Here is a 24,954-nt window from a genome sequence, read left to right as displayed (position 1 = left end):
AGGCCCCTCCCCTTCTGCCTATACACCCCCCGTGGGATCACGGGTTCCTCAGTTTTAGTGCAAAAGCAAGAAGGAGGAAAGCCAATAACTGGTTTAAGAACAAATTCAATCCGAAGAAACATCGGAGAACCGAAACCATTCAACATGAACAACATGTGTACCCGAAAAAACAAAAATCCCTAAGAAAACAGGGCGGGTGCTGGGTCTCCCAATTGGAGCTAGAAGAAAAGGAATTTACGGTAAGTAAACAAAATTCCCTTCTTCTTTGTCGCTCCTAATTGGGAGACCCAGACAATTGGGACGTCCAAAAGCAGTCCCTGGGTGGGTAAAATAACCCCTCGTGATAGGACCGTAAAACAGCCCTTTCCTACAGGTGGGCAACCGCCGCCTGAAGGACTTGTCTACCTAGGCTGGCGTCCGCCGAAGCGTAGGTATGCACCTGATAATGTTTGGTAAAAGTGTGCAGACTTGACCAGGTAGCCGCCTGGCACACCTGCTGAGCCGTAGCCTGGTGCCGTAATGCCCAGGACGCACCCACGGCTCTGGTAGAATGGGCCTTCAGCCCTGAGGGAACCGGAAGCCCAGCAGAACGGTAGGCTTCAAGAATTGGTTCCTTGATCCACCGAGCCAGGGTGGATTTGGAAGCTTGCGACCCTTTACGCTGACCAGCGACAAGGACAAAGAGTGCATCCGAGCGGCGCAGGGGCGCCGTGCGGGAAATGTAGATTCTGAGTGCTCTCACCAGATCCAACAAATGCAAATCCTTTTCACATTGATGAACTGGATGAGGACACAAAGAAGGCAAGGAGATATCCTGATTGAGATGAAAGGGGGATACCACCTTAGGGAGAAACTCCGGAATCGGGCGCAGAACCACCTTGTCCTGGTGAAACACCAGGAAGGGAGATTTGCATGACAGCGCTGCTAGCTCGGACACTCTCCGAAGAGACGTGACCGCTACTAGAAAAACTACTTTCTGTGAAAGGCGAGAAAGGGAAACATCCCTCATAGGCTCGAAAGGCGGCTTCTGGAGAGCAAGTAGAACCCTGTTGAGATCCCAGGGCTCTAACGGCCGCTTGTAAGGAGGGACGATATGACAAACCCCTTGCAGGAACGTGCGTACCTGAGGAAGTCGTGCTAGGCGCTTCTGAAAAAATACAGATAGCGCTGAGACTTGTCCCTTGAGGGAGCCGAGCGACAAACCTTTTTCCAAACCGGATTGCAGGAAGGAAAGAAAAGTAGGCAATGCAAATGGCCAGGGAGAAACTCCCTGAGCAGAGCACCAAGATAAGAATATCTTCCACGTCCTGTGGTATATCTTGGCGGAGGTTGGTTTTCTAGCCTGTCTCATGGTGGCAATGACCTCTTGAGATAATCCTGAACACGCTAGGAGCCAGGACTCAATGGCCACACAGTCAGGTTCAGGGCCGCAGAATTCTGATGGAAAAACGGCCCTTGAGATAGCAAGTCTGGTCGGTCTGGTAGTGCCCACGGTTGGCCTACCGCGAGGTGCCACAGATCCGGGTACCACGACCTCCTTGGCCAGTCTGGAGCGACGAGGATGGCGCGGCGGCAGTCGGACCTGATCTTGCGCAGCACTCTGGGCAACAGTGCCAGAGGTGGGAACACATAAGGAAGCCGGAACTGCGACCAATCTTGAACTAAGGCGTCTGCCGCCAGAGCTCGGTGATAGTGAGACCGTGCCATGAAAACCGGGACCTTGTTGTTGTGCAGAGACGCCATTAGGTCGACGTCCGGCATCCCCCAGCGGCAACAGTTCTCCTGAAACACGTCCGGGTGAAGAGACCATTCCCCTGCGTCCATGCCCTGGCGACTGAGAAAGTCTGCTTCCCAGTTTTCTACGCCCGGGATGTGAACTGCGGATATGGTGGATGCTGTGGCTTCCACCCACAGCAGAATCCGCCGGACTTCCTGGAAGGCTTGCCGACTGCGTGTCCCACCTTGGTGGTTGATGTAAGCCACCGCTGTGGAGTTGTCCGACTGAATTCGGATCTGCTTGCCTTCCAGCCACTGCTGGAAGGCTTGTAGGGCAAGATACACTGCTCTGATTTCCAGAACATTGATCTGAAGGGTGGACTCTTGCTGAGTCCACGTACCTTGAGCCCTGTGATGGAGAAAAACTGCTCCCCACCCTGATAGACTCGCGTCCGTCGTGACCACCGCCCAGGATGGGGGTAGGAAGGATTTCCCCTTCGATAATGAAGTGGGAAGAAGCCACCACCGAAGGGAAGCTTTGGTTGCCTGAGAGAGGGAAACGTTCCTGTCTAGGGACGTCGGCATCCTGTGCCACTTGCGTAGGATGTCCCATTGAAGTGGACGCAGGTGAAACTGCGCGAAAGGGACTGCTTCCATTGCTGCCACCATCTTCCCCAGGAAGTGCATGAGGCGCCTCAAGGGGTGTGACCGACCTTGAAGGAGAGATTGCACCCCTGTCTGTAGTGAACGCTGTTTGTCCAGCGGAAGCTTCACTATCGCTGGAAGAGTATGAAACTCCATGCCAAGATATGTCAGCGATTGGACCGGTGTCAGATTTGACTTTGGAAAATTGATGATCCACCCGAAACTCTGGAGAGTCTCCAGAGTAACGTTGAGGCTGTGTTGGCATGCCTCTTGAGAGGGTGCCTTGACCAGCAGATCGTCTAAGTAAGGTATCACTGAGTGACCCTGAGAGTGGAGGACCGCAACTACTGTAGCCATGACCTTGGTGAAAACCCTTGGGGCTGTCGCCAGGCCGAACGGCAGTGCCGCAAACTGAAGGTGTTCGTCTCCTAGGGCGAAGCGCAAGAAGCGCTGATGCTCTGGAGCAATTGGTACGTGGAGATAAGCATCCTTGATATCGATCGATGCTAGGAAATCTCCTTGGGACATTGAGGCGATGACGGAGCGGAGGGATTCCATCCGGAACCGCCTGGTCCTTACGTGTTTGTTGAGCAGTTTTAGGTCCAAAACAGGACGGAAGGACCCGTCCTTCTTTGGAACCACAAACAGGTTGGAGTAGAAACCGTGGCCTTGTTGCTGAAGAGGAACCGGGACCACCACTCCTTCTGCCTTCAGAATGCCCACCGCCTGCAGAAGAGCCTCGGCTCGCTCGGGAGGCAGAGATGTTCTGAAGAATCGAGTCGGAGGACGAGAGCTGAACTCTATCCTGTAACCGTGAGACAAAATGTCTCTCACCCAACGGTCTTTTACTTGTGGCAGCCAGGTGTCGCAAAAGCGGGAGAGCCTGCCACCGACCGAGGATGCGGTGTGAGGAGGCCGTAAGTCATGAGGAAGCCGCCTTAGTAGCGGCACCTCCGGCGGTCTTTTTAGGGCGTGACTTAGACCGCCATGGATCGGAGTTCCTCTGATCCTTCTGAGGCCTTTTGGACGAGGAGAATTGGGACCTGCCCGCACCCCGAAAGGACAGAAACCTCGACTGTCCCCTCCTCTGTTGGGGTGTTTTTGGTTTGGCCTGGGGTAAGGATGTTTCCTTTCCCTTGGATTGTTTGATGATTTCATCCAATCTCTCACCAAACAAACGGTCGCCAGAAAATGGCAATCCAGTTAAGCACTTTTTGGAAGCCGAATCTGCCTTCCATTCCCGCAGCCACAAGGCCCTGCGTATTGCCACCGAATTGTCGGCTGCAACCGCCGTACGGCTCGCAGAGTCCAGGACAGCATTAATAGCGTAGGACGCAAATGCCAACGTTTGAGAGGTTATGGACGCCACCTGCGGCGCAGACGTACGTGTGAGTGCGTCAATTTGCGCCTGACCAGCTGAGATAGCTTGGAGTGCCCATACGGCTGCGAATGCTGGAGCAAAAGACGCGCCGATAGCTTCATAGATGGATTTCAACCAGAGCTCCATCTGTCTGTCAGTGGCATCCTTGAGTGAAGCTCCATCTTCCACTGCAACTATGGATCTAGCCGCAAGTCTGGAGATTGGAGGATCCACCTTGGGACACTGAGTCCAGCCCTTGACCACGTCAGGGGGGGGGGGGGGGGGGGGAAGGGTAATGTGTATCCTTAAGGCGCTTGGAAAAACGCTTATCTGGACAAGCTCGGTGTTTCTGGACTGCCTCTCTGAAGTCAGAGTGGTCCAGAAACATACTCTTTGTACGCTTGGGAAACCTGAAACGGAATTTCTCCTGCTGAGAAGCTGACTCCTCCACTGGAGGAGCTGAGGGAGAAATATCCAACATTTCATTGATGGACGCAATAAGATCATTCACTATGGCGTCCCCATCAGGAGTATCAAGGTTGAGAGCGGCTTAAGGATCAGAATCCTGATCAGCTACCTCCGCTTCATCATACAGAGAGTCCTCTCGCTGAGACCCTGAACATTGTGATGATGTCGAGGGGATATCATAGCGAGCTCGCTTAATCGGTCTGGGGCTGCGGTCCGTGTCAGAGACCTCACCCTGAGATCCATGAGACACCCCGGGAGGACATTGCTGTTCCAACTGAGGGGGACCAGGGGGCAATGATTCCACAGTGCCCCTGGCTTGAGATGCCGGCCTGGACTGCAAGGCTTCTAATATCTTAGCCATAGTCTCAGAAAGTCTTTCAGTAAAAACTGCAAACTCCGTCCCTGTCACCTGGACAGTGTTAACAGGTGGTTCTCCCTGGGCCGCCCTTAGCAGAGGCTCCGGCTGAGAAAGTGCCACAGGGGCCGAGCATTGCACACAATGAGGGTCAGTGGAACCTGCCGGCAGTATAGCCGTACATGCTGCACAGGCAGCATAGCAAGTCTGTGCTTTGGCACCCTTGCTATTTGTGGACGACATGCTGTTGTCTCCTCTGAGCAATACAGGAGGGTATATAGACAAAAATCAACAGTGCACCATACAGTGTAAAGTATAGTCTATAATCATGTAATCTATAAGTACACTTCTGCACTAGTGGGGCCAGCACCACAGGTGCTGCTTACCGCCTTCGCAAAGCGGTTGTGTGGGCACCAGAAATCCTGCCTGGGTCTCCCTGAGATTGTCTCTCCTCTCCAGCGTTAGCAGAGCTGAGAGGAATGGCTGCCGGCGTCCTGAGGAGAGGAGGGAGCCGTGGGCGTGACCCAGAAAAGTGCGGGAACTGGTGCCCCACTGTGCAGAGTGAGGGGGGTGGAGTATGCAAAGCATGCTCCAGCCCTCAGTGCTGCCGTCCTGTACAGCGTCCCGCCCTTCCCCTGACTGGCAGGGCTGGGGGCGGGAAGAAAACGAGACTAGGCCGCAAAAGCCGGGGACTCGAGTTATAAGCGCGGCCGCCGTATAAGCGCGGTCGGCGCGGAAGTCCCCGGCGCACTAACAGTCCCAGCCGCGCCGTAGTGATAACCATGGCAGCGGCGGTTAGCGCGGCAGTCCCCCTACACGAACACACTCAGCGACGCTGAAGTGTGTAATGGCACAAATGCAGTCAGCGCTGCTGTCCCCGGTGCACTAGCACACCCAGCAATGCTGGAGTGTTGCTGTGCGCGGTCCCCACGGGGACACAGAGTACCTCAAAGTAGCAGGGCCATGTCCCTGAACGATACTCGGCTCCTATCCAGTATGGTCCTCAGGAGCTGTGGATGGAGCACGGTCTCCTGTGCCCTGTGCCTGGAGACCGAAAGGATCCCACTTCACCCAGAGCCCTAATTGAGGGATGGGGAAGGAAAGCAGCATGTGGGCTCCAGCCTCCGTACCCGCAATGGATACCTCAACCTTAACAACACCGCCGACAAGAGTGGGGTGAGAAGGGAGCATGCTGGGGGCCCTGTTATGGGCCCTCTTTTCTTCCATCCGACATAGTCAGCAGCTGCTGCTGACTAAGCTGTGGAGCTATGCGTGCATGTCTGACCTCCTTCGCACAAAGCATAAAAACTGATGAGCCCGTAGCAGTACGAGGGGTGTATAGGCTGAAGGGGAGGGGCTTTACACTTTTAGTGTAATACTTTGTGTGGCCTCCGGAGGCATAAGCTATACACCCAATTGTCTGGGTCTCCCAATAAGGAGCGACAAAGAAAAGAGAATTTTTTTTTTTTAATGTTAAATGGGGTCCATCTTATAATGCCAGTGTCCCTCTAACAAATCATATAGGGTATATGTCCCTCATAGCCCCCCATCCTAAAATTAGCCCCCTTAATCTGGATATGGCCCCCTTATATTGAATATAGCCCCCTTGTGATGGCACACGTTCCCCTGTGCTGCCTATGGTCCCCTATGGATTGCACACGTTCCCGTGTTAGATAACGCCCCCATGCTGCTGCCCATGGCCCCTATAGATTGCACAAGTCCCCCTGTGTTAGATATCTCCCCCATAGTGCTGCCCATGGCCCCTATATAGATCGCACAAGTCCCCCTGTGTCAGATATGGCCCCTAGGCTGCTGCCCAAAGTAAAATAAAACCCTCTTTCCTTATCTCCTCCAGCGCTGAGCTCCCTCCTGTCTGGCTCCGTGCTTCTGTTCTTCCACTTCCTGGTTCTCAGTGCGGTCATGTGATCGGCACAGCAGGCTAAGCTCTCTGCCTGCCTGATCACAGTGGAAGCAGGGACACGGGGAGAAACGCTGCAGGGTTAAGTAAAGCTTTTTTATTTTAGAATGAGCAGCAGCCTGGGGGCCAAATCTAACACAGGGGTGGGCATGTGCGATCACACTGGGACGCAGGCTCATATACTATGCACCGCTGCCCCAGCCCCTCACTGCGTGCGATTTCAGCACCATTGGAGATGGACAGCGGCTGTGCATATTATATGAGCGGGTGCAGGAGATCAAAGGCAGCAGCCCGCAGCGTTCCCCTGTGCTCCAGAGCTGCTGCCCCCACCTCCCCTGGACGCTGCAGTGTACATTATATAATATATATACACACACATATATATATATATATATATATATATACACATACATATACACATATATATATACACACACACATACATATACACATATATATATATATATATACATACATATACATACACATATATATATATATATATATACACACACATACACATTATATATATATATATATATACACACATATACATATATACACACACACACACACACACACACACACACACACACACACACCGTATATTCGGCTTATAAGACGCACCCCCTACTTTCCCCCAAAATTTGGGGGAACAAAAGTGCGTCTTATAAAGCGAAAAATACGGTAATATTTAAGTTAACTGCTTCGGTAGAATGGCCATCTCACTCGATCACCTCCATGGAATCTTATAAGCAACAGTAATGGGAAATGGGTCTCCATCTTTTACTAGCAAATTGAAAAGGAGTCAGTCATGGCAGAGAAAGCAGATCTGATTATAATAAACCTTGCATTATCTTATGCGTATTCTTGATTTGATATAGTTTACATTTGGGGGAATGCAAGGTAGAAAAATCCTACTTCTGGAATAAGTTTACAACAAACTAAAATCTGGCTCAGACCTCATCTGCATAGGGAACATGTCCAGATTCAATCCATAAAATAGCAAGAAGTTGCAAATGGCATCTAAAGCCTTTGAGAAGTTGTATTTTTTTTGTCATCAGCCCTTAAAGAAGTTGTCCAGTTACCAAAACTTGATTTTTTTTTTTTTCTGATAAATCTTGCTATTATGTGTCTCTCCACACATCCATCACGTTATTTTACCAATATTACCTTTTATCATGCTCTAGCATAACATCTTCATTTCTGGCTCCAGCTCTGATGGAGTTAATCGCTCTCTTGACTTCCTGGGTTCAGTTACTACAACTTCCATAATCCTTTGCAGTAACTAGCAATCTATCTCACACCCACTCTGAGCTGCACCCAAACTGTTCCCTCCCCTCCTTCCTGTGTGCACTGCCTAATCATGGTGTATATAGTTGGTACTATACAGCAGAAGTCACAGAGTGGAGACAGTGACATGTATCATCCGGTCACCTGCACAACGAGTCCCAGAGTGGAGACAGATAGTGACATAGCACACTGTCAGAGCAGAGCATGTCACTGTCTCCACTCTGGGACTTGTTGTGCAGGTGACAGAGTGGAGCAGATTGGTCCCATGCAGCGTCCGGTCACTTGTGCTGCTGGTAGGATTATATGATCACACTGCCGACACCGCCCGCTCTCCTGACAGCTGAGCACAGCGGGCGGGTGGACAGTGTGATCACATACTTGCGTGACAGGGTGGATTTCAGCGGAGGAAAACCCCCTGTACTCCACACTGGAGCCCGTACCTCCCACAGCTGATCGATGGTAAGCGGCGCGCTCTGCCTTCACTGCTCCACACTGGCGTCCTCCAGATCCTCCCCTCGATGCTGGGCTGTGACGTGCGGTAGTCACTGCCCACAGCCCAGTCAATCAGTGTGAGTGGCGCTGCATCCTCTGACGTAAGCGTCAAGTTTGAGAGCCCGGAAATGCCGGGACGTCAGAGGATACTGGCGGCCACAGCTCCAGGGGGTCATGTGACTGGCACTGAGCGTGCAGGATAGCGCCGCTCAATGCCAGAACTGGAAATACAAGCCAATGGAGAAGATGCATACAATGGTAAGTGACACTCATTGGGAAAATAAAAAAAATGGGTGAACCACCCCTTTAAAACAACCTTCCCTCCACATTACTGAGAGTCCTTTATCAATATAATTTATTGTATTGAGCCATGCAGATCAGCATTTCCCCTATTACAGCACAGCTAAAGAGCTGCAAGATAAAGGAAAAAAAAAAAAATATAAAAATTATATTATATATATATATATATATATATATATATATATATATATATATATATATATATATATATATATATATATATATATATATATATATATATATATATATATATATATATATATATATATATATATTTATTTATTTATATTATACACATGCTACAGCAAGTAATTCCCTGTAGCCGCCTACTCACCTTTTCCTTTCCATTTATTATAAGATTCTTGTTGATCTTCCATGATTTTCTTTAAAGCCGCTTTCTCCACATCACCCTCAAGAAGTTCCCAGTTTACATCCTTTTCTTTCAACTGTAAGTTGTCGTCATTTGCAGCTTTAGCCTTCTCCAACGCTTCTTTTGCATTGCTTTTAAATAATATGATTCCCTTTGGGAGAGAGAGAGAAAAAAAAAAAATAATTCCAAATCTACAAGATCATAGCCATAGGAAACAGGAGCAGACGCCAGGCATTAGGCAGTAAATGTAAAAGGAGGGACATTTACCTCTTTGGCCCCCCTGCTAAAATCAATCCATTTTATTTCACCGTGACTCTGGAATAAAGCGTGAACATCTTCTCTGGAAGTCATGTTGTCCAGTTCGCCGGAGAATTTTAGGAGACAGCCCATCTGTTCGTCTAATGATTTCTGTAAGACATAAGATTGTTTAGGTATATAAAAAGGGTAAAAGGTAATGTTCACCTGGAATTTGATGCAAAAATAGTTATTTAACTAACATATAAAGCTGCGTGTATGTGTATGTCCGCTAAAGGAATCCACATTGTGCAAAATTGGGATTTTAGATATGGCAGACACTCCATGTGACTCAAGGAACGTCAGACTGACTGGACAGGAAAATGTAACCCCGCACTTTACAGTTACTCTCCAAAAATCCTGCCTCCATTAAACTGAATGGAGGTGGGAGTTACAGGCTATTAATAGCAACTGTCAGTGGTTGCAATAGGAACAAAATAAACTTAGTATAAGAAGCTTATGTGTGAGGTAATAAGATGTCAGTGGGAGACTGACAGACAGATACTATACTAAGACAGATACTATCCCGAGTACTACAGTGCAATAATACAATATAAAATTATATACATACATACATACAATTTTAAATCCACATAGTTAAGTCCAAACAATATTTGGCCAGTGAAAAGGAGCAGTTGGATATGTAAGACTCAAGTATCAGTTTAATGGAATGTGGAACTCTAGTATCTTTCCGGGAAAATAGTGTGGAAAATGTTTGCGTTCCCCATTGACTTCCCTTAGGTTATGTGTGTCAACAATCAGGACTCACTGCGTCCTGAACACAGCGGGTTCTGACCTGCGGGTCCGTGAGTCTCCTCTGCAGGAGACTGCAGCTACCCATACCCAGAACCAGGGTTAAGTGCGCTGCGGTCTCCTCGCTGTGCTCTCCCTACGGAGGACACATGCAAATCCGCAGCAAAAAATTGACATGCTGCGGTCTGGAAACACGCACCGCAGGTCAGTGTTTGCTGTGGAAAAAACAACCACAGTGGGCACGGGATTTCTAAAAGTCCCATTCACTGTGCTTGTACTGTACAACGCAGCGTATGTGGACGCAGCTGAAGCACGCTGTGTCCAACGATGCAAACGCTGATTGCGGGCACGCAGCCTTAAACTAGAGTACTTGTCACACCCATCCAACTGCTCATTTTGGAGTACTGAGCACCCGAGGCTCACTCATCACTAACTAGCAATCAAATGAGCTTGACTCATACCAAAAGTATAAATGTAAGTCAGTGGGGAACTTGAATTTTTCTGGAAGCTCCTCCAGCACCAATTAAAAACATCTTTGGGCTGATGGGAGAGCAGTAATAAAAAAAAAAAAAACAACAAAAAAAAAAAAACCACATAACTGACCAGCACCTCCAAGCAAGTGTGAATAGGTGCAAGCCACTATGCCTACATGATAAAATACAGCAGGCCTCTGTAGGCGCAGATATATGCAGACATTTAATATGAAATTTAAACTATATTAATACTAGATTGAATATACACTTAAAAGCCACGACAGCGCCACCAGAGAGATTCTGAAGACAAAACATCAGGGAGGGACCACAGCCTGTAGCACCAGTCTACCCAAGGTCAAATCCACCGTGGCCGACAAGTCAAACGACAGCGCTTAAAAAGGTCGCAGGAGAGGACTAGGTTGCAGTCTGACCGACCAGCTCCAAAGCCACAGCCGCTCTCGGTCCAGAAGGTCGACACCGCTCTGGTAGAATGAGCAGTAATACCCAGTGGGATTGGCCTGTCCCGGGCTAAGTAAGCCACCGTAATGGCTGACACAACCCACCTAACTATCGATCCCGTAGAAGCTGAACACCTCTTTCTAGGGCCATAGAGCAAAAAACAGAGCTAGGCTACGTCTGCAAGACTGGTGACCGCTAGGGAATGCAGCAAAGACAGTCCGACAACCAAGCTGTGCAGCCTCTCCGCCTTGTAAAAAAAAAAAAAGAAGGAGTACTCGGTCAGTCATGCCAATAGCATACAATGGGAACGCACCGACAGGGCCTGAAGATAATTAACCCCCTGGGTAGACAGAAGACGACTAGTCCGGCAACCTTCAGGTATCGAAGAGGAGATTGAGAAGGGGAATCAAGGGGAACCTCAAGAATTCAGAAACAATTACCTGGCAAAAAACTGAACCTTACAGCGCAGATAAGGTTGCCACTTGACTTTTAAAGGGGCATACAGAGACAAACACCTCCTGATCCACCAAAAGAAAGAAAAAAAAAAAGCAGCTAGAAAAACCCCAATAGGAGGCCCCCTAACTGGACCCCAACCTGAGGAGAGGAATTCCGACCTTACTCTTATGGAATCCAGGGGGCAGCCTGCCCCATCACACAAAAGAGAGTGGATCAATTGCAGGGAGAATCCTCAGCCCCCTAACAGTCGCCCCACAGTTGTCAGGCAGGCAAATGAAAGCCCAATCTGAGAGTGGAGAAAAGGAACCCTAGGAGAGGACTGACCTCCCTAGGAGGAGCCAAGGATGTGATACCTACATCCTTCGGGTCAAAAACCCCCACCTCCATGGCCAAAGGGGCTAGCAGAGAAGACTCACTTCTGGCCCACTATGCATTTTTTTTGTATTACCGCCGAAGCAAGTTTAAGGGCGGGAAGGTATAAGGGACCTGTTCCCTATAATCTGGAAGTAGCCACCGCCCAAGGTGTGTCGAGAAGGCGAGAGAACAACTGGTCTACTCCAGCGGTGGGCCCGGAGCTAGGAGGCCAATAATATGGGATCCAAAAAGCCCCAACTGGCTGAAGACAACCCACTGAATATACCATACCCCTAGGAGGCCAGATGCAACACTGTCTACCCCCTGGATCCGAAGCGCCTGTGAGGGAGAGAACTGAACTTGCGCCAGGGAACAACTTAGGTAACCGCCCCCTAAGGGAAGGGAGATCTTGTGCCCCCTTGGCGATTGTTGTATGACCAGCCCTCCTGTGGTCCGAAAGCACCATTACGCGCCTTCCCACTATCCGGAGACAAGTGTAACCTATTGCCATGGCGCATAGCTCCCTGAAAGTCGAGGCGCCCGGACTTTCCTGTGGACCCCAGGCTACCTGAACCACCTGATCCCTCACATGAGCCCCCCCCAACCCCAATGTGCTGGTGTCCGTATTTGAGGACGTCCTAACTGGGAGTGACCAAGGGACCCCAGCTGGTCAACCAGACACCCTCGGAATAGCCTTCGCGCCCTCAACACCTCCACGGGAATGGGTAAGGAATAGTGCCCAGGGAACTGCCAGAACGCATGCTACCACGGACTCCATAAGGAGATCGCGTTCCAGAGCGAGGACTGGGTCTGAGAAGACAGGAGGCTCAAGTCCCAATCGAAAACACCATCTCCTGAAGCGGGAGGCAGAGCTGGGAACAAGAGTCCAGGATCAGACCCAACAGGGCTGTCGTGTGGAGGGCTGCTGTCCTGTGTGTAGTAGGTACCCAGGTAGGGGACAAGGAAGAACTCCCCCTCACTGATGCTTCAACACTCTTGCTAGGGAGGGTCACTCAGAGAACCTTTGACAGGAACGGGAATTAGAATGTGCTAATACGGGGCCGTAAGAACTAGAACTGCCACACAACATCCACCTGGAAAGGAGGAAGGAGGATATACGGGGGTAGTGGTTGAGGCGGTTAATACAATAAAAAGTCCAGAATGAGCTGTCTTATGTTCTTACGAGAGAACAGCGGAGAAAAAAAAAAAAAACAAAGCCATCTACTCCTCTGGGAACGGCCAACCGAACGGATTTTTCTGAGAAAGCCTTCCACTGCTTGCTGCAGGGCAGGCTGGTTTTCCCTCTAATCTTTACTAGAATTGTCAACATGAAGCCTGGTCCTCTAGCCATCCATCCATCTCAGGTGGAGGACTGCACCCTTCCAGTAAACATTATCCTGCTGAAGCTGCGGCAACAGATAGTCGACGTCACAAGGCATGGCAGATAAGCTAGACAAGGACTGGAAGTCTCTCGGCTATCCCTTCACCCCAGTGAATTCCTAGCTGACATATGCCGACGGCAGTAAGATACAGCAGATTCCTCAGTCCAAAAGCCGCAGCTCCATTAGCTCGAGGTATGGCAGCGAGGATTTGAACGCGAGGTGCCACTTCCTTGACCTGAACTCCAATTGTTGTAGCCAGGTCCTTAGAGACTCCAGCTATACAGACCCCAGGGACTGCCGGTCTAAGGGCTCCCCCGATGGAACCGGCAAGTTAACTAAAGTGGCAGAGATGACTGTGCTGCCGACTCAGCGACTGTCACGTTGATCCGAGGACAAGGACCCCCTAGGGAAGAAGCTTTTCAGGAGGGGAGAATTCTACTGAACAAAGAGGGAGGACAAGTCCTCTGAACAGCTCTTGCACTAAGCTATTGACTGCATTATGGATAGGAAGTAATGGAGATTAATCTGTTCCCTTCCACTGAACCCGGGATCCTCCAGTGATTCTGGTCCTGCCGCCACCACAGACCTGTTGCAGCCCTGACCTCCAACCCATGGTGATTAATAACTCTCGGAAGGCCCGGCCTGCCCCCATTGACTTAAGGGGATGAAGCTGAAGAGGACCGGGAGGCCGATCCGAGGTCCCTCCAGAGTCCCGGCAGCCTGCAGCCCCCTTCCCATCTATGTGGTTTGCTAAAGGCTGTTGGAATGACCCGCCGGGACACCCCCTCCAGGGACTCCGACAGCTGCTCACATCACTGGAGGTCAGGCCCAGATTCTCAGCTATTGGCCTTTGGGGGTAAGAATTTCCCAACGTCTTCCAGCCTTCAGAGGGAAGAGGAATACATAGAAGGGAGAACCCCTACTGGTAGTGTTTGCTCCTCTTCTGCCTTGGCATCTCCACACGGAGAGAAATCCCCATTGATGATAGGAATACAAACGGGGGTCACTTACTCTCTGCAGCTCAGTAGAATGAGTAGCTACTGGGGAACTCCTGCGCGCCGGATTGACTACCACCGCTTCCTCGGTGCTACGACTGCTTCTGCCCCCGCTGCTCCAGGGTCATCACCCGATGCTCCTCCATGGTAGACACGGAGGGAGCCAAGCCAGGACCGCTGGTGTAAATACCGATGCACGTACCTCCTCGTTTCCATGCTAACCACCTGCCAGCATAACCACCGAGCAGGGACACAAGCCGGGAAGGAAGCAGTGTCTCTGGGAGAGACAACCGCTGGGCGCCAATCAAGGACCGCAGGGGCAAACAGGTTCGCTTAGCTCCTTGCGAACCACCTGCTGGGACAGCCACCGGGCACAGAGCAGGGACACCAACCAGGGAGGAAGCGGCGGCTCTGGTAGGGACAGCCGCCGGGCACCGAACCAGAACCGCACATGGGTCAGGGTCGCTATTTCCCCCCCCCCCCCCCCCCCCAACAATGGTGGGGTAATATTTTTAAGCCTTCTTAAGTATGTAAAAACACAGCTCGATGGGATTGAGATCTGGTGATTGACTGTCTGCAGACTACTACTTTTCCTTAAATACCTGAGTTGCTCAGTTAGGGGGTCACTGCCTATCTGTAATGTGAAGCGCCATCCAATCAACCTTGCTAAATTGGGTTGAATTTGAGCAGAAAGTATCGCCCTGTCCATTTCGGAACACAACCGGCTGCTTCAGTCTCAAACACGAGTGACCCGAGGCTAATGGAAGCCATGCATGCCCGGCCATCACACCGCCTCCACCATGTCTTATGGTGTGCTAGGCTTGGGATCAGCAGCCATTCCAAGCCTTCTCCATACTTTCATCTTCCCATTAGTCTGGTACAGATTCATCTTTGTTGCACCTATCCAATGAATGTTTTCCAGACGTGGGCAGCTTTATTTTAGCCTAATGGTCTGTTTCCTTTCCATCTCAATAGCACCTTTGACCACATGTGGGTTCACAGCAACAGATTCTGAATGAAAATGCTACACCTGGAATCAGCTCCAGACCTTTTATCTGCTTAATTGATTAAGAGAAAAGCACATGCAGCCCATAGAGCTTTTCAGATAATTGTCCAATTACTTTTGGTCACTTAAAAAGAGGAAGCTACATATTATAGCTTTGTAATTCCTACCTCCAGTTGGCAATGTAATAATTTTAAATACCCTGAAATTAAAGCTGTGAGTCTGTACTTTAAGCCCATATTCATTTTATAACCCTTTAAATGTTTTGGTAAACAGCTAAAACTTGTCACTGTCCCAATATTTTTGATTGGTGCAGGTTGAGGTGTTAAAGGGTTGAGGTGTCAAAGGATTATTCCTGTAAGTTTCTTGTACCTTTCTGCCTGTACAAACAATTTACATAGCTGAATGAACCCTTTGCTTCTGCATCCAGTACCTGCCTGTTTTATTTTCTGCCATCTATATCAGAAAAACACATGGCTTTATATAATTTGCTGGTTTATAGCCGCAGTCAAATGTCCTGCATTCTTATACAATGGAGCTTGTAATTACTAAGCAGTAAAGAGCTGTGTGTTGCCTGCTGCTGTCAGATCAGATGTGAAACTGCAAGTGCTGTTCAACTGATACACATGATAGCATTTTGGCGTTTCACACCACTAATCTGTCAGCAGCAGGCAACAAAACTTTTTAACACCTATATATGGAGCCCCATCCTGCAGTCTCTTTACTCAGCCCCACTGTATTAAACTCCATCCTGCAGTGTCTCACTTCTCTCAGCACCTGTAGACACAGCCCCATCCTGCAGTATATCACGTCTCTCAGCACCTGTAGACACAGCCCCATCCTGCAGTATATCACGTCTCTCAGCACCTGTAGACACAGCCCCATCCTGCAGTATATCACGTCTCAGCACCTGTAGACACAGCCCCATCCTGCAGTATATCACGTCTCTCAGCACCTGTAGACACAGCCCCATCCTGCAGTATATCACGTCTCTCAGCACCTGTAGACACAGCCCCATCCTGCAGTATATCACGTCTCTCAGCACCTGTAGACACAGCCCCATCCTGCAGTATATCACGTCTCTCAGCACCTGTAGACACAGCGCCATCCTGCAGTATATCACGTCTCTCAGCACCTGTAGACACAGCCCCATCCTGCAATATATCACGTCTCTCAGCACCTGTAGACACAGCCCCATCCTGCAGTATATCACGTCTCTCAGCACCTGTAGACACAGCCCCATCCTGCAGTATATCACGTCTCTCAGCACCTGTAGACACAGCCCCATCCTGCAGTATATCACGTCTCTCAGCACCTGTAGACACAGCCCCATCCTGCAGTATATCACGTCTCTCAGCACCTGTAGACACAGCCCCATCCTGCAGTATATCACGTCTCTCAGCACCTGTAGACACAGCCCCATCCTGCAGTATATCACATCTCTCAGCACCTGTAGACACAGCGCCATCCTGCAGTATATCACGTCTCTCAGCACCTGTAGACACAGCCCCATCCTGCAATATATCACGTCTCTCAGCCCATCTAGACAACACCCCATCCTGCAGTATATCACTTCTCTCAGCACCTGTAAACACAGCCCCATCCTGCAATATATCACGTCTCTCAGCCCATCTAGACAGCACCCCATCCTGCTGCAGGTAGATGACTCCTCTCAGTGCTATATGTTTTACAATGGGCACTGTGTAGCCCTCAATCTATACACAGTTTATTGCAGTAGTATATCTGTCTTAGTTACTAGCACACATACAGATTCTTCCTGGTATGAGCTCCAACATTATCCCTCACAGGAGCATCTCTCAATTTCCAGCCATATTGCAGAGCGGAGATATGACTGGCAGCTAGCTAATAGGAATTGCCCTGCACAGGATCAACCAGGAGCACTGAAATTATATGTAGTAGGACTATTGCAATCGCAACTGACCCTTTACCTTCACCATTGGTTCCCTTTTAAATGCAATAAGTAAACCAATCACCAGGATTTTCGTATATAACCTGCAGCCAGTGCTATACTGGCTTTATCAGGCTGATTCTATACATACCTTTAGTGGTCTGCTCGGATGTTAAGGTTTTGAAATCCAAGAAAGTAAAGTTTATAAAATTGGCAGCTTCTTGAGTGACAGCAGCTGAGGAGCAGATAATATCTGGGAGGGTATTCATAGTTATCCCCTCCCCCTGTTATGCTAATTCTAAGTATTATACAAATCGATGTAACTTCTCTCCCAGGGCCTGTGAGGTCATACCCATGTGACCAGAAGAGGCGGGGCCTCATGCAATAGGAAAATGTTGCCTCATGTTATCAGCTTTGTTGGCTGAGGCCCCGCCCCTTCTGGTCACATGGGTAGGACCTCACAGGTCCTGGGAAAGAAAAGTGTCAGTTTCCTAAATGACAATGCTCACACCCGTACTCCTCATTAACACATGTGAGATCTTACAAAACTTCCAATTCGAAAGTTCTGTTTTAGATATATTGAATGAAGGAAGGGAGAGGGGAGGGGGTGCAGGACAATAAAAAAAGTGTATATAAAATGTAAATTAAAGTTTTTGCATAGAGAAGAAAAAAAAAACAAAAAAAAAACCATAAGAATAAGTATGCGGGTATTGAAAATTGTCACATCATATTTTTTTATAAATATAATTCATTATAGTTGTATAATAAATTGTTACCTAAATCAAAAGTGTTTTTGATTTATAAAATGATATTTAAATTATTTTTAATACAATATTCTAACCTATAATCACATTATTATTATTCTGGAGGTAGATGAAATTGACTTTTTATTTATGTATATAAATACATCTATTTATAAAAAAGAGGGGAGATGGATAAGGGATATTCTATAGCATACCAATAATTGATTTTTATTCTCCATATTGAATATCTTATTTTATTAGTTTTTATTAAATTATTCTTGAAAGAATTTATTTTATGTATAATTATTTTACCAAATATTAAGATATAATATGAATAAACGATTATAGAGACATCCCTCCAATAAAAAGTGTTTTATAAATTTATATTGGTGTATGATGAAGGGAAAGTTTTTATCATTATAAAATTCATCAAAATGAAATTATTTTTCATCCATTGAGGTTTCAATAAAAAAAAAAAAAAAAAAATATATATATAATATAATAATTTTTTTTTATTGAAACCTCAATGGATGAAAAATAATTTCATCCTCTTATTTCCTAATATAAAGTCTTGTTGAAACTGAGATTCTGTTTTGTAACCATTTTAAATATATTTCTTGGATTTTTCCTTCACTATATCAGCAACAATTTAGTACAACCATATGACATAATTTAACATTTGTTCTTTCTTGAAAGGCAGATGCGACTATAGGAGGTATGAATAAATCATTTTGATACATGAATTTTAAGATGATAAAGACAACTTGACCTTTATCATACACCAATATAAATATAAATTTATAAAACAATCTTTTATTGGAGAGATGTCTATAATAGTTTATTCATATTATATCTTAATATTTGGTAAAAATAATTATACATAAATACAATAAAAAAAATTCAAGAATTTAATAAAAACTACTAATAAAATAAGATATTCAATACATTAATAAAAATAAATCATTGGTATGCTATAGAATATCCCTTATCCATGTCCCCTCCTTTATAAATAGATGTATTTATATAAATAGTCAATTTAATCTACCTCCAGAATAATAAAAATATGTGATTATAGGCTAGAATTGCGGGTGTATTAAAAATAATTAAATGAAGGGAATTTTGTTTACTTACCGTAAATTCCTTTTCTTCTAGCTCCAATTGGGAGACCCAGACAATTGGGTGTATAGCTACTGCCTCCGGAGGCCACACAAAGCATTACACTTAAAAGTGTAAGGCCCCTCCCCTTCTGCCTATACACCCCCCGTGGGATCACGGGTTCCTCAGTTTTAGTGCCAAAGCAAGAAGGAGGAAAGCCAATAACCGGTTTAAGAACAAATTCAATCCGAAGGAACATCGGCGAACCGAAACCATTCAACATGAACAACATGTGTACCCGAACAAACAAAAATCCCTAAGCAAACAGGGCGGGTGCTGGGTCTCCCAATTGGAGCTAGAAGAAGAAGGGAATTTTGTTACTTACCGTAAATTCCTTTTCTTCTAGCTCTTATTGGGAGACCCAGACAATTGGGTGTATAGCTACTGCCTCCGGAGGCCACACAAAGTATTACACTAAAAAGTGTAAGGCCCCTCCCCTTCTGGCTATACACCCCCCGTGGAATCACGGGTTCTCCAGTTTTAGTGCCAAAGCAAGAAGGAGGAAAGCCAATAACTGGTTTAAACAAATTAACTCCGAATAACATCGGAGAACTGACAAACCGTTCAACATGAACAACATGTGTACCCGCAAACAAAACCAAAAATCCCGAAGGACAACAGGGCGGGTGCTGGGTCTCCCAATAAGAGCTAGAAGAAAAGGAATTTACGGTAAGTAACAAAATTCCCTTCTTCTTCAGCGCTCTATTGGGAGACCCAGACAATTGGGACGTTCAAAAGCTGTCCCTGGGTGGGTAAAGAAATACCTCTTGTCAGAGCTGCAAGACAGCGCCCCCCTACTGGGAAGCCACCGCCGCCTGCAGGACTCTTCTACCTAGGCTGGCATCCGCCGAAGCATAGGTATGCACCTGATAATGTTTGGTGAAAGTGTGCAGACTGGACCAGGTAGCTGCCTGGCACACCTGTTGAGCCGTAGCCTGGTGGCGTAATGCCCAGGACGCACCCACGGCTCTGGTTGAATGGGCCTTCAGCCCTGATGGAACCGGAAGTCCAGCCGAACGGTAGGCTTCCAGAATTGGTTCTTTGATCCATCGAGCCAGGGTGGCTTTAGAAGCCTGCAATCCCTTGCGCGGACCAGCGACAAGGACAAAAAGTGCCTCGGAGCGGCGCAAGGGCGCCGTGCGGGAGATGTAGATTCTGATTGCTCTGACCAGATCTAACAAATGCAAATCCTTTTCATACCGGTGAACCGGATGAGGACAGAAAGAAGGTAAGCAAATGTCCTGATTTAGATGGAAATCAGATACTACTTTAGGAAGAAATTCTGGAGTGGGGCGCAAAACCACCTTGTCCTGGTGGACCACCAGGAAAGGAGCCTTGGAAGACAGTGCTGCCAGCTCAGACACTCTCCGAAGAGACGTGATCGCCACTAGAAACACCACTTTCTGTGACAGGCGAGAAAAGGAAACCTCTTTCAAAGGCTCGAAAGGCGGCTTCTGTAGAGCAACTAGTACCCTATTCAGATCCCATGGATCTAACGGCCGCCTGTACGGGGGTACAATATGACAAACCCCCTGTAGAAACGTGCGCACCTTAGACAGACGTGCCAGACGCTTCTGAAAAAACACTGATAGTGCCGAGACTTGCCCTTTAAGTGAGCCAAGCGACAAGCCTTTTTCTAACCCCGATTGTAGGAAGGAAAGAAGAGCAGGCAATGCAAATGGCCAGGGAGACACTCCCTGAGCAGAGCACCATGATAAGAAAATCTTCCACGTCCTGTGGTAGATCTTGGCAGACGTGGGCTTCCTAGCCTGCCTCATGGTAGCAACAACTCCTTGAGACAATCCTGCACACGCTAGGATCCAGGATTCAATGGCCACACAGTCAGGTTCAGGGCAGCAGAATTCTGATGGAAAAACGGCCCTTGGGACAGTAAGTCTGGCCGGTCTGGAAGTGACCACGGTCGGCCGACCGTGAGATGCCACAGATCCGGGTACCACGATCTCCTCGGCCAGTCTGGGGCGACGAGTATGACGCGGGTGCAATCGGATCTGATCTTGCGCAACACTCTGGGCAAGAGTGCCAGAGGCGGGAATACATATGGGAGTCGGAACTGCGACCAATCTTGGACCAAAGCGTCTGCCGCCAGAGCCCTTTGATCGCGCGACCGCGCCATGAATGCCGGGACCTTGTGGTTGTGCCGAGACGCCATGAGGTCGACGTCCGGCACCCCCCACCGGCGACAGATTTCCTGAAACACGTCCGGGTGAAGGGACCATTCCCCTGCGTCTATCCCTTGGCGACTGAGGAAGTCTGCTTCCCAGTTTTCTACGCCCGGGATGTGTACCGCGGATATGGTGGATGCTGTGTCCTCCACCCACGTCAGAATCCGCCTGACTTCCTGGAAGGCTTGCCGACTGCGCGTCCCTCCTTGGTGGTTGATGTATGCCACCGCTGTGGAGTTGTCCGACTGGATTCGGATCTGCCTTCCTTCCAGCCACTGCTGGAAGGCTAGAAGTGCCAGATACACTGCTCTGATCTCCAGAACATTGATCTGCAGGGTGGACTCTTGCTGAGTCCACGTCCCCTGAGCCCTGTGGTGGAGAAAGACTGCTCCCCACCCTGACAGACTCGCGTCTGTCGTGACCACTGCCCAGGATGGAGGTAGGAAGGATCTTCCCTGTGACAATGAGTTGGGCAGAAGCCACCATTGCAGAGAGTCCTTGGCCGCCTGAGAAAGGGAGACTTCTCTGTCCAGGGATGTCGACTTCCCGTCCCATTGGCGAAGAATGTCCCATTGAAGAGGACGCAGATGAAACTGCGCAAAGGGAACTGCTTCCATGGCTGCCACCATCTTCCCTAGGAAGTGCATGAGGCGCCTCAAGGAGTGCGACTGGCCCTGAAGAAGCGACCGCACCCCTATCTGTAGTGACCTCTGCTTGGTCAGCGGAAGCTTCACTATCGCTGATAGAGTATGGAACTCCATGCCAAGAAACGTTAGTGACTGAGTTGGTGACAGATTTGACTTTGCAAAGTTGATGATCCACCCGAAAGACTGGAGAGTCTCCAGCGTAACATTCAGGCTGAGTTGGCATGCCTCCTGAGAGGGTGCCTTGACAAGTAGATCGTCCAGATAAGGGATCACGGCGTGTCCCTGGGAGTGCAAGACTGCTACCACTGCCGCCATGACTTTGGTGAAAACCCGTGGGGCTGTCGCCAGACCGAATGGCAGAGCTACGAACTGAAGATGTTCGTCTCCTATTACCAAACGTAGAAAACGTTGGTGCTCTGTAGCAATTGGTACGTGGAGATACGCATCCTTGATGTCTATTGATGCCAGAAAATCTCCTTGAGACATTGACGCAATGACAGACCGGAGGGATTCCATCCGGAACCTCCTGGCGTTCACATGCTTGTTGAGCCTTTTTAGGTCCAGAACAGGACGGAAGGAGCCGTCCTTTTTTGGAACCACAAAGAGATTGGAGTAAAACCCTCGCCCTCGTTCCTGAGGGGGGACAGGGATTACCACTCCTTCTGCTCTTAGTGAGCTCACCGCCTGCAGAAGGGCATCCGCTCGGTCGGGATGTGGGGAGGTTCTGAAGAACCGAGGTGGAGGACGGGAACTGAACTCGATTCTGTACCCGCGCGACAAAATGTCTGTCACCCACCGGTCTTTGACCAGTGACAGCCAAATGCCGCAAAAACGGGAAAGCCTGCCACCGACCGAGGATGCGGAGGGAGGCGGCTGAAAGTCATGAGGAAGCCGCTTTGGAAACGGTTCCTCCGTTTGCTTTCTTGGGTCGTGAGTGAGCCCGCCATGAATCAGAGCTCCTTTGTTCTTTCTGCGTCCCTTTGAATGAGGAAAATTGGGCCTTGCCTGAGCCTCGAAAGGGCCGAGACCTCGGCTGCCACTTTTTCTGCTGAGGTTTGTTTGATCTGGGCTGGGGTAAGGACGAGTCTTTACCCTTGGACTGTTTGATGATTTCAGCGAGCTGCTCGCCAAACAGTCTATCTCCAGATAATGGCAAGTTGGTTAAACATTTTTTGGAACTAGCATCTGCTTTCCAGTCCTTTAACCACAATGCTCTGCGCAACACTACGGAGTTGGCGGACGCCAACGACGTACGGCTCGTAGATTCCAGAACCGCGTTGATAGCGTAGGTCGCAAACGCAGACATTTGTGAGGTTAGGGTCGACACCTTTGGCACTGCTGGCTGCATGACAGCCTCTACCTGTGCCAACCCAGCTGAAATAGCTTGGAGTGCCCACACGGCCGCGAATGCAGGGGCAAACGACGCGCCGATAGTTTCATAGATAGACTTCAACCAAAGGTCCATCTGTCTGTCGTTGGCGTCTTTAAGTGAAGCGCCATCCTCTACCGCGACTATAGACTTTGCCGCAAGCTTGGCAATAGGGGGATCCACTTTTGGACACTGGGTCCAGCGCTTGATCACGTCAGGGGAAAACGGATAACGTGTATCCCTAGCGCGTCTGGAAAAACGCTTGTATGGCTGAGCGTGGTGTTTCTGGATAGATTCTCTGAAGTCAGAGTGGTCTAAAAAGGCACTCAATTTACGCTTGGGATACAAGAAATGGAATTTCTCCTGCTGTGCAGCAGCTTCCTCTGCTGAGGGAGCTGGGGGAGAAATATCCAACGCACTATTGATGGCCGAAATAAGGTCATTGACCATAGCGTCACCATCAGGGGTATCCCAACAGAGCCATCAGCCTGTGATACATGAGAGCCCCTTGAAGTACAGACTCGCTCCAATTGAGGGGGACCAGGGGGCAAGGACACAGCCGTGTCCGGAGCCTGAGTAATTGGCCTGGTTTGCAAGGCCTCAAGGATTTTTGTCATAGTGACAGCCATCTGACCAGCCAAAACTGCAAAATCTGTCCCTGTTACTGGGGCAGGACTTACAGGCGTCTCTGCCTGGGTTACTACTGCCACCTCCGGCTGACGAAGCGTTACAGGCACGGAACATTGCACACAATGGTGGTCAGTGGAGCCTGCCGGTAGATCAGTCCCACAAACAGTACAGACAGTGTACACAGCCCGCGCCTTGGGACCCTTGCGTTTTGTGGAGGACATGTTGCTGTCTCCTCAGCGCAATATGGGGTCTATAGCCAAGAAGCGCCCTACAGTGCAAATATATATACAATATCTATATGGCACCAGAAGAAAGTACACAAATAGAATCACTGTGGCACAAGAGGGGCTTTCAGCCTGCTTACCGCCCGCCTCAGAGCGGGTGTGTGGCCGCCAGACGCCCTGTCTGAGTCTCCCAGAGCCTGCCTGCCTGTCCCCAGCCGGACCGCATGAATAATGGCTGCCGGCGTCCTGTGAGGAAGATGGGCGGCTCTGGGCGTTCCTAAACGAAGAGCGGGAAAGCGTGCTCTCACTGTGCCTCGTGAGGGGGCTGGAGCATGTAAATCAAGCTCCAGCCCCCGGCGCTGGCCATTGCACAGCGTCTCTCCTCCGCCCTGATTGACAGGGCGGAGGCGGGAACGAAGCGGCGCTAGGCCGCAAAAGCCGGGAAGTAAAGTTAGGAGCGCCGCCGCCGTAAAAGCGCGGTCGGCGCTCTGTCCCCGGCGCCCTGCATGTCGCAGTTGCGCCCCGCCGCAGGAGCGGTCGGCGCTAGTTCCCAAACACATAACCCGTCACCCAGCCATAACTAAGGTGACACAACCCCATTGCTTATGTCCCCGGCGCACTATAACGCCCAGCAAGTCTGGAGCGTTCTGTGCCTGCCGGGGACACCGAGTACCTGACAGATGCAGGGCCATGTCCCTGACTGTACCAATGCTCGACATCCATCAGGTTCGTTCTGGGTCTGTGGATGGAGCCCGGCCTCAGGGCTTTGTGGCCGGAAGGATCCCACTTCCACAGAGCCCTCCAGGGGGATGTGGAAGGAAAAACAGCATGTGGGGCTCCAGCCTCTGTACCAGCAATAGGTACCTCAACCTTTCAAGCACCATCTGGTGAGAAGGGAGCATGCTGGGGGCGCTATATGTGCCCACTTTTCTTCCATCCGAGTAGTTAGCAGCTACTGCTGACTACACACCGTGGAGCTATGCGTGGATGTATGACCTCCTTCACACA

General features: G+C 49.2%; 1 protein-coding gene across 1 annotated transcript in view; it reads right to left on the bottom strand.

The window, feature by feature from the left end:
- SSB (small RNA binding exonuclease protection factor La) overlaps positions 1-24,954 on the bottom strand; it is a 74,560-nt gene that overhangs the window by 7,073 nt on the left and 42,533 nt on the right. Inside the window, 2 exon segments of the mRNA XM_075317310.1 lie at positions 8,882-9,068; positions 9,185-9,325. Coding sequence (XP_075173425.1) covers positions 8,882-9,068; positions 9,185-9,325 — 328 coding nt within the window.

The sequence above is a fragment of the Anomaloglossus baeobatrachus genome, chromosome 7 (assembly GCF_048569485.1).
Source record: "Anomaloglossus baeobatrachus isolate aAnoBae1 chromosome 7, aAnoBae1.hap1, whole genome shotgun sequence".
In the NCBI taxonomy this organism is placed as follows: domain Eukaryota; kingdom Metazoa; phylum Chordata; class Amphibia; order Anura; family Aromobatidae; genus Anomaloglossus; species Anomaloglossus baeobatrachus.
Note: the sequence above shows the minus strand (reverse complement) of the source record. Positions and strands in the feature narration are given on the sequence as shown.